This window comes from Belonocnema kinseyi, chromosome 4 (genome assembly GCF_010883055.1).
Source record: "Belonocnema kinseyi isolate 2016_QV_RU_SX_M_011 chromosome 4, B_treatae_v1, whole genome shotgun sequence".
Taxonomy (NCBI): Eukaryota; Metazoa; Arthropoda; class Insecta; order Hymenoptera; family Cynipidae; genus Belonocnema; species Belonocnema kinseyi.
The window spans coordinates 32,511,274-32,522,493 of NC_046660.1; the positions used below are offsets into that span (position 1 = coordinate 32,511,274).

The 11,220-nt window shown below is 31.9% G+C and overlaps 1 protein-coding gene across 1 annotated transcript in view; it reads right to left on the reverse strand.

Moving 5' to 3' along the window:
- Nucleotides 1–2,766: 2,766 nt before the first annotated feature.
- LOC117172066 (microphthalmia-associated transcription factor) overlaps nucleotides 2,767–11,220 on the reverse strand; it is a 310,163-nt gene continuing 301,709 nt past the window's right edge. The window contains exon 8 of the mRNA XM_033359813.1: nucleotides 2,767–4,238. Within this exon, the coding sequence (XP_033215704.1) occupies nucleotides 4,002–4,238 (237 nt within the window). The 3' untranslated portion in view covers nucleotides 2,767–4,001. The remainder of the gene's footprint in view (nucleotides 4,239–11,220) is intronic.

Here is an 11,220-nt window from a genome sequence, read left to right on the forward strand (position 1 = left end):
GACGGCACATTGGCATTGAAAAAACTTTAAATATCCGCCGTTCGCAGTATAAACGCCTACAAAGAACGGAATAAAACTCTCGACAAATGTTGAATGTTGATCACCACGAAAATGTCAGGTCACCCTTGCTTTTAAAGATTTTTCCCTTTTGCCGACTAAACTAGAACGAGCAAAAGCTTCTCTTCCATAATTTCTGCGATCCCCCGCTTATTATTCACTGTTTTTTTCATTGTCGAAAGAAAAACAATTCACTAACGAGCCCCGCGGTATAAAAAGCAACGAGTCACTTGATCCCTGAACCGCCGATATTTATTGCGGGACGCAATTAAATTATTTTCCTTTCCTCTTTACATTAGTCTCGTAATCTGTAATACAAAAGGTCTCACGGTGCTTTAAAGAGGAATCGATCTAGGCGACTTCTATTATTTGCTCACCAAGCCACCGAACATACATTTTTTCCTCTTATTTCTTTAAAAACGCGACCTGCGCGAGCATGTGTTTTTTTTTAAATTTATTTTCTTTCAAGAAATAGAAAATCCTTCGTTATGGAACAAAGTTATCTTTTTATTATAGACTACCCTGTAGAGATGATCTGACAAACATATCAACTCACTAATCCGAGTATCGGATTACCATTCGTACTTTCTTTCACATGCAAAAAATTGAGGATCATTATTGTAGCACGATTTGAGTTTTTCCTCAATTTCTAGTAGGGTACCTCATGAAAAACTTTCTTTTTACATTTTGTAGAACCTTAATTTGGAAATTCTTTCTTTTGGTAAGAAAATGATTCCAAAGTTTTATCAAATTAAAAATATATATACTCAGAGGTCGCTGTGGAGGTTTTTATGCCGAAAATTTGACTTTTTAAAGTTTTTATATTTACATTTATACAATTGTGTTGCTTATGAAACCAAAGTTTTAAGATAATATTTTTTATCACTTTTGAAGTTGCGATTTTATGATAAATTTGAGATTAAGTTATCAAATTTATCCCCAAATTCTGTTTCAAATTATAAAACTTCGAGGAAATATATTTTACTGATAACAATTTCTAATACTGGGAAAAAATGCAATCAATTTGTGTCCGAGAATTTAAAAAAATTTTGAAATCGATAAATTCTCATTAAAGATAAGTCTATGTTACTTTATTTTTTATATTTTTTAGCAAGATCAATTGATTTTGACCTTATTTGTTTATTTCTTGAACATAATTGTTCATTTTCAACTGAAAAAGATTAACTCTGAACGAAAAATGTAATAGTTGATATTTCAACCAAAAATATTTCAATTCTGAATAAAAAAACAGTTAAAGTCAAAGAAAAGAGACGAATTTTCAAAAAAATAGTTGTATTGTTAGTCAACACATATTTTTCAGTCAAGAAAGAAAAAAAATTTCAACCAAATTATAATTTGAGGGGAAAATTTACTTTAATTACAAAATTCGAATAACTACATTTTCAGTTTATTTGTTAATTTGTTGTCAATGCTATATAAATAACATTTTCCTAACAAAATTTCAAAAATTGAAACAAAATTTTCAAAATTTCAGATGGAAAATTAAACTTTCTACAAAAATATTCACTTTTAATCAAAAAAGGTGAATTCTCAACAATACATGCGATCCTATATTCGAACCAAAAATGTTTTTATTTTAAAGAAAAAAAATTGAATTTAAAGAATAGAGACGAATTTTCAACAAAATTGTTGTATTTCTACCAAGAAATACTTTTCAATCAAATTATAATTTGAGGGGAAAATGTAATTTTAATGCAAAATAAAAATTTCGGGGTAAATATATATAAAGTTGATTTAATTTAAAAATTATATAAATATAATTTTCCTAAAATTCTTTAGAGAAGTCAACAATATTTTTGAAAATTTCAGGTGTCAAATTAAAATTTCAATAGAAATTTTCATTTTTAACCAAAAAGGTTCAATTCTCAACGAAAAATGTAATAGTTAATATTACAACCAAAAATATTTATATTTTAAATTTGAAAAAACACAGTTTAATTTGAAGAAAAGAGAACAATTTTCAACAAAATTGTTGTTTTTAAACCAAAATTTTTTTCAATCAAGAAAGAAAAAAATCTTGTAACCTTATTGTAATTAGAGGGGAAAATTGATTTTTAATACAAAATAAAAATTTCAAATAACTATTTATATTTTAAGTTTATTTTTTCATTTGTTTATAATGTCATAAAAACATAATTTTCCTAATATTCTTTAATTTTTTAAAAGATTATTCAAAATTTCAGATGTCCAATTAAAATTTCAACAAAAGTGTTCATTTTTAACCAAAAAAGATGAATTCTCAACGATAAATGGAACAGTGCCACCTAAACATATTTGTATATTAAATTAAAAAAACAATTGAATTCAAACAGAAAAAAAGTATTTAAAAAAAAGATTTTTTAATTAAGAAAGAAAAAAGTACGACCAAATTATAATTAGAGGGGAAATATAGATTTTAATAAAAAAAAAATGAAAATTTCGAATAACTTTTTATTTTTTAAGTTTATAAGTTTAATTGAAGAAAAAAAGTATAAAACTTATTTCCCACAGCAATTCAAGCAGAAAAAAAAGTTGTCAAAAAAAAAAGATTTGTTAGCCAAGGAAGAGAAAAACTTGCGAACGAATTTTTATAAGAATTCATCGATTTTTTAATTAGTTGGAAAGATAATTTTTTATTTGCAGGACAAATATTTAAAACTATAAAAAGTCGAATTTTCGACATAAAAACCTCCATAGCGACCTCTAAATAATTTTTTTTTTCAAATCAGTAAAAATAATCACATCATTTTCTCATCGTAAGAAAGAAATTTTCAAGTCAAAGTTATAGAAAATCTAGAAAAAAAGATGTCATGAAGCACCGTAATGTCTGCGCAGAAGCGTCGTTCCTCAATTTTCACACGTGAGTTTCCTAGGCGTGAAAAAGGTAAGAAAATTACAAGTAAAATTGACTATGGAAATAATTTACATTCGTAATTGAAAGATCCTTCGTTGCCAAAGTTGTACGGAGTTTCTGAGCAAAAGTGTCTCACTGGAGTTAAGTTCTAGGATCTAGATTTCAACTTCGGAATCGACAGGTCGCTGAACACAAAGGCTGGATTCTATCCGGAGTCACCGCGCATCAAAGGCGTGATAGTTGGCACACCCTTAACTATAATATCGCTTTCTCCGGATCAGCAACGACCGAGCGCTTCTCGCAATCACTATTAGCAAACTTCCTAACTGAGCAATGTCCGTGAAATTTGGGATGCTGCACAAGATTGATATCGCGGTCAGGATTGAGCGCTGAAGCATTAGGACGTCAGCTGATCCCTTCTAGAAATTGGTTTGGACAGAAAACTTGAAAACGAGGTCCAAGAAGTCGCTTGCATTTCTTGAAACCAGGAAACGGAAGTGCATGTCTTTTTCGAACGGTGATTCTCCTTAATTTGCTCTCTTCAGTTTCCACTCTTCTCTCGAGGAGTACAGTCTTAGTATTTTCAAGGATGGAGAAAAATGGAATGGAAAATGGTAGAATTTTCCTCTCAGTATCTTTACTCTACATTTCGAATTGTTCCTATCCGAGTTCTTTATCCTGATAACATGAAGATAATTGAGTCGATGTGCACTCTCCCGTTTTTCAATTTCTTCAACGAAACAAACTTCTCTTCCGCTCGAACGCGTAATCGATCTTGGTTTAAAAAAAAGGCACCACTGAAGGAAAAAGTGTAGAGCGAAGTTTTCACGTTCAACTGCCAATTGATTGGATGACCTTTCAAAACTCTGATTTCTACCTCCTTCCTCGTTACTGTACAATATTTTATCGAGTCATTTCTTAAGAATGAGGTAAGGTGGCTAGATCAGTGAAGACTATATTTGATGAACTGTGACTGGGGAAATGATTTAAAACTAGAATTGTCTAAAGATTTCCTGGGAACTTTGGCAACAGTGTGAAGGCCGCAGGTGCTCACAGATGATCGTGTGATACAGGAGATGGAGGCTTTTGGCTACGCAACGATATCCATGTCAGAGGGATTCGAGGACGTTGGTGCCAAACTACCGAGGGTGTCTTCGTCGGGTAAAGGGTGATGACACGCGGGAGCAGGTGGACTCAAAGGTGGAAGGTGAGGAGACGACAGCATGGGATCGCCGCTATGAACTGGTCCACTTGCATCATCTTCCATCAAGTCCTCCAACTGCGACATACTTAACGCTGCTGCTCCATCCGTTATCACATCTGGCATCTGAAACCAAATTTTTTACAACTGATTAAGAAAATAGTTATTATTGTATCAAGATTTGCGGTGGTGAATCGCCGCGAAATAAAAAGCCCAAATATCTTGTATCGAACTATCTATGAATTTGGAACCTTTTGTGAATACCTCAGCCAATTCCTCATAGATTTGGATAAGACCTTTTGAAATGATTTCGAAAATAGTAAAAAATACCTTGTGTGTTACACAGTGTTCTTTTTTTAAAAAATGGACACGCGCACTCATTACACTTTTTTATCTTGATTACCACATTATCAAATGAAAATATATAGGTACTTTAATTTAAAGTACTATCAAATATAATTAATAACGATGAATTGAAATAAGTATGAAAATAGCTAAAACGGCTCATACAATTCTAATTTAATTTTGAATTCAATTTTTATTTTATTCGGCTTTAAGTAATCTGTAACTTTTTTTAATTATTTGAAACTAAGAAAAAGACCCGTTTTCGAAAAATCCCTCTGTGAGGTATTGTATGTAGCCCTTTAGATTATGTGCTTAAAATATGACACTAAAGAATTCATAATTGTAGAAGAAAAATTGTAATTTGTAATACATAGACCAAAAATAAAGGCCTGGAAAGCGCCATAAGCTCTGCATGCATAACCAACTTTATGCACGTTTTTATGCACTGGGGATACATGGATGTCCACTTCCTTTTGTCGATTTAAAAAAATAATTATATACAAAATATCAAAAGTGAATGTTGCAAAGCCAAAAAACGCTTTAAAAAACCAAAATAATTCACCTGCTGTCCCTAACGGACCTCGCAAGCGAAACGGTTAAGATGCAACCCGACGTACAACAAGGCACTCGGGTTGCCGCATACAGAATGTAACATATGTCATAATTTATTAATGAATTAAATGGTTAATAATTATATTATTGTTCATTACATTCCACGTACATAGGAATTAATAATTCACTAAAAATTGAATTTTTATATCGTACATATTCCGGGTACTCTAAATGTGTCCGAGACATATTATGTTTGGAAGTCGATTATTTTTGCAAAAAAAAAATCCTAAATAAATTCTAAATACACTATTTACTTTAAATTGAGCACAACAAAAATTATTCAGTGACCCCAAACGAAATTTTAATTTTTACTCCATTGACATACAAAAAGGTGCGGTGGTGGGCACAGAGTGTACAATAGAGTGGCTCAAAAAGGCTGTTCTTTTTTAGAGGGAAACGCCCCCCCCCCCCCCCATTTCAGTCCAAATCCGAAAAAACAAATTCGGTATTTTTTTTATTTTTCGATTTTAACAGGTGCCGGTTTTGACTTGAAGTTTTCCATGTAAAATGCATGGGGAAAAATCACTGTTTTTAGTTTTTGGAATAATTTTTTAGGGTTTGAAAAAATGTGACGGGAAAGTATGGGAGCCTGCAGAGAATTATCTAACGAAGAATTTCATGTATCATATATGTGGGTTTGGCACCCCTAACACACCCCGACTTGTTTAAACAATTGAAAATCAATGAACTAATGTTAATAAATATTCCACTAGGCCAATAGTAATAATTTTTATGAAAAAAAAACGAAATTTCGAAAAAAATTGTTTAAACGAATCCCATTTGTTTAAATAACAAAACATTAATTAACCAATGTTAATAAATATTCTACTAGACTAATAGTAATAATTTTCAGACGGAAAAACGAATTTTCGAGAAAAAAGATTATTTAAACAAATGCTATTTGTTTAAATAATTGAAAATTAATTAACAAATTATAATAAATGTAACGACTAGACCAATATTAATAATTTTAAGCGAAAAAATACGAGAAGACAGTGTTCGAAAGGTCGATTTCATGAAAAATTGACAATTTTTGGGTTTTTTGGTAGTTTTCAGGTACTCGTGGGGGTGTGTTAGGGGTGTCAAACCCATATGTCTGATAAATGAAATTCTTCTTTGGATAATTCTCTACAGACCCCCATACTTTTCCGTCACATTTTTTCAAACCCTACAAAATTATTCTAAAAACTAAAAAAACTGGTTTTTCCCCATGCATTTTACATAGAAAACTTCAAGTCAAAACCGGTACCTGTTCAAAGAAAATAATAAAAAATTAAGGATTTTATTTTTTCGGATTCGAAATAAAACGGGGAGGATCGTTGCCCTCTAGCATGCAAAAAAAATTTGACATGCATTTTTGGACCACACTAGTGTGCACATAAGGGTTAATTTAAATAGAAGATTTTATCCCAGGAGGAATTAGAATCAAAGAAAAGTCTTAAATTTTAAGGATGTGTAAATAACAATTCTTCCATTTTTATGATTTTGCGCATGAAAAGTCACGTTTGCAATTCTGAATTTTCAGAATTATTCTAAAGATTCAGAATTTAAAGTTCTATAATTTCAAAAAGTTTTAATCAAAAAGACTAGAATTTTGAAAATATGGAATTGCAAACTATTGAATTTTCAAGATCTATATTTTAAGGATATTTATTTTTGAACTTTTTTTGAATAGTTCAATTTTTATAGTATACATTTTCCATTTCATTTCATTTTCATTCATTATCTTTTTTAATTTTCAAGATAAAAAAACTCTTCAATTTTAAAGATTAAGAATTTAAAGTTATATCATTTTGAACAGTTATAATTATTTTAAAATTTTGAATTTTGAAAATATAGAATTGCAACATATTTACTTTTCAACATCAGTATTTCAAAAGTATATAATTTTTGAAAGTTTTTTAGAGATAATTTAGTTTTGATTATCTCTTATACTATAAATCAATGATTTGTGTTCACATGAATTAAATATTACACTGTTTGAATATTCTAATTATGTTGCTTCATTTTTTAAATTGTAAACAGGAAAAATAGTTAAAAATCATTCGTTAAGGCGTTCTTAAGAAATCATTGCTGACCATTAAAAAAATATATACATTATTAAGACAAAACAATAAGTCTTTGAAAAAAAATTAATTACATTTTCGGGAATCGCAATTTTATCAAAGTATTGTTTAACAAACAAAATATTAAAGGAAGTATAGAAAATAATTTTAATATACCAACCTTGTAGTTTGGATAGAGGCGGAAATGTTAATATGGAACAATATCAACTCAGCAACCTATTTGCACCATTTATCCAGGATGAACGAGGATTATAATATATGCATATTTCATTCGTATCTAATTTTAATTCAAAAGAGATAAATTAGTGTAAACTGTAAGCGGTTCATGAAATTCAATGAATTTTATATGGCATTGCTAATATAAAGCGATGGTTAGTTTAAGTAGTTTCTCTTCTACCATTTCTGTGTTTATTCCAAGGCAGCACTATTCATCATCTCACTAATGTGAATCACTAATAGCTCGAATGAGGTGAAGTGCATTCATGAATGCGTTCTCTAGCATTTCCTTGTTGTGCCTCACTTTTCAGGAAACTGTGATTTTGTCTAGTAAATCTCAGAATTGTTCGAGAAAGATATTCGACGCCGGTATAGGGCGTGAGCAGTGAATTATTACACCAGATAAAATTCTGTCAAAAGCGAGATCAAGCTTTACGATCGGCTTCTCGGCGATTAGATAACAATCCCCTAGAACTAACTCTTGTGATGTTTCACCAAGAGTTTGATTTTTATTGCCACCTGTACTGGACGGATACCGGTGCATACTGAATAATGTCAATCTTTTCTGATACGATTGTTATTAAGTCCATATAATCATTTCTTACATTGTTTCAAATACAGTGAAACTCTTTAATAGCCCACCCTTCTATAGTCCTTCCGAGAATTGAGGGCGCGCCGCATTTAGGTGTAACAGGAGCTGCGCGTTGTGCGGGGGATATGCGGCTGTCACTCAGGCGAGCACTCCAGCATGAACAAACAAAAGCGGAGCGGGCTATAATCAATTAGTTCCCATCCACCATCAGCCACAAAATCGGCGCTACAGAAGAGTTTCACTGTACATATTTATTTTTATAATATATTTATATTTATTACGCATTAGCGACTGTCTAGTTTCCTGCGTTAGGAATCGAACCCGCGCCAGCGTGGCTACCAAGGCTGCAGTGTTAGATCATAAGACAAGTACGATACCGTCTAAGCTACGAGGACTCCCTTCTTTTCAGTTTTTTTTTAATTTTCGAGAATTATGTAAATCGCAATACCAAATGAGAAATTTTTATTTACAAATTCACAATGACAAAAAGGTTATTTGGGTCAACTATTCACTTTGTAAGATACTCCATCTCTTTTGTTACGAATTTAATTATTCCGTTACAATTCAAACTACCTTGTTAAACTTGTTTGGTTACAGATAAATTATTTTTCTTCAAAATTAATTTATTTGGTTGCAAATATAACCATTTTGATAGAAATTTGTTTGTCTTCGCAGAAAATTAATATTCTTGATTGAAAAATTACACCGGCACACAAAAAAAGTGGTATGTCCGACAGCCTACACTAGCATATCTATATGTTTTTGGGGTCAGTGAATTCGAATCCGGTGTTCAAATGACCAAGTTGACTCGTATTTTTCTGAAAAACGGAAAAATAGACATCAAATCGACAAAAACAGCGATTTTTCAGGTATATTTTTGCAAACAAAAATATATTTTCTCGCCCCGTGGACTTAACCAACATATTTATATGTCTTTTGGGTCGCTGAATTCGAATCTGAGGCCCAAACAACCAATTTGGCTCATACTTTTTCGAAAAACGCAAAAATAGACGTAAAATCGGCGAATACTTCGATTTTTCTTGTATACTTTTGCAACAACAAAATTTTTCATGCCTGGCGGTCTAAATCAGCATATCCTTATGTTTTTCGGGTCTCTGAATCCGAATCCGGGGTCAAAATAACCTAGTTGCTCATATTTGATCGAAAAATGCAAAAATAGAGGTAAAATCGACGTAGAGGTAAAATTTATCTTCATCCGCGGTGGACTTATCCATTATATCCTTATGTTTTTGGTGTCTATTGAAGATCCTCTAGTTGACCCAAAAGAAGTTTTGATTCCATCCCTTCATATAAAGCTGGGTCTTATGAAAAAGTTTGTCAAAGCGCTTGACAAGGATGGAGATTGATATGCGTATTTGGAAGATCAATTTCCACAACTTTCCGAAGCAAAATTAAAAGAGGGGATCTTCGATGGACCGCGGATAAGAAAAATGTTGCAGGATCCAGAATTCATTACAAAAATGTCTGGCACTGAAAAAGATGCTTGGCTTAGTTTTAAAAATGTTGTAAAAAATTTTTTAGGTAATAAGAAAAGTCTAGACTATCAAAATGTGGTTTCAGAAATGGTAACAAACTTTGGTAAAGTAGGCTGCCTTATGAATTTGAAGCTACATTTTTTTCATTCGCATATAAATAAGTTACCAGACAACCTGGGAGACTTTAGTGAATAGTAAGGCGAACGTTTCTACGAAACTCACTACGTAGATCTTTTGAGGACAAAAGGGTTCGATACAAGCGATATAAAGAAAAATAAAAAATAAAAGAACCCTATAAGCGTGAGAGGCAAGGGGTCTCACGGTAATAAAGCACCCCAAAGGGAACAGAATTTATTACGTACACGTCGTCGTTCCTGGGTAACGCTTAAAAGTAAATAAAACTTATTTACAAAAACTCCTACTATTGCCATGCAAGGAGAATAACGCAAATTAAAAACCCCGAAACGTTAGACGCAAAGGTAATCTAGAGTAAACGACAATCCCAGTCGAGGAAGGTAAAGGTTTAAAGGTTTTCGTCGATCTTATGTCTAATTTTGCGTTTTTCGATCAAATATGAGCCAACTGGGTTATTTGAACCCCAAATTCAGAATCAGTGACTCCAAAAACATAAGGATATGCTAGATAAGTCCACCGAGGATGAAGATATATTTTTTTGCAAAAATATGAACGAAAAACCGCTGTTTTCGTCGATTTTACCTCTATTTTTGTATTTTTCGATAAAATATGAGCCATCTGGGTTATTTTGACCCCGGATTCGGATTCAGAGACCCCAAAAACATAAGGATATGCTGATTTAGACCACCGGGCATTAAACATTTTTTTGTTGCAAAAGTATACAAGAAAAATCGCTGTATTCGCCGATTTTACGTCCATTTTTGCAATTTTCGAAAAAGTATGAGCCAAATTAGTTATTTGGACACCGGATTCGCATTCAACGACGCCAAAAATCTATAGATATGCTAGTATAGTCTTTCGGACAGACCACTTTTTTTGTGTGCCGGTGTTATCTTTTTGGTTGAGGATTCAACAATTTCATCGAGAATTCACTTTTCCAATGAATTAACCTGTTTTTGATTTAAAATAAACGTCTCTTTGGTCTGAGACATCCACTACTACATTTTTGATTAAAATATCATCTTTTTCGATAAAAATTAATTAAATTACATTAAAATTAAATTTTAAAATATTAAACTTTTTTTCGTTGTAGAGCGAGCTAACGGTATTCCACACTATTTTAAACAAAAATCATTTGATTTAAAAATTAAAACATACAACCCCAGTTAAAATGCTTCGACTTGAGTTCAACTTAGTTATGTCTTGAGTTCGTCTCCAAGACATCGATGTCTGGCTGCATCTCAAAACTGAGTCTAAACATAGGCCTTCGTCTTACTTTTATGGCCACGACCGGTAAAACGGCGTTTACTTGTCTTAAGTTGAGCCTTGTCTTGGCTAAGTCGACGTTTACTTGACTCAAGACGAGCCTTGTGTTGGCTGAGATTATCGAACCTTTTTTGGATCATGAATGAGATTTAAATTGATGAATGAAAAAATTGCAATTATTAATTTAGTTATTTTTTATTTCAAAATTCAGAAACCGTGGGTCTAAACGAGCATAAGGCTTAACATTTTTCTTCAAAAAAATCGAAATTGTAACTTTCTAGAAGGAACCCTTAAGCCGTTAGAAATACGTAAAAACAAACAAAATTTTCGGCATCATCGTCAAACAAGTATAATACAAATAACAATCCGTAAATAAGTTG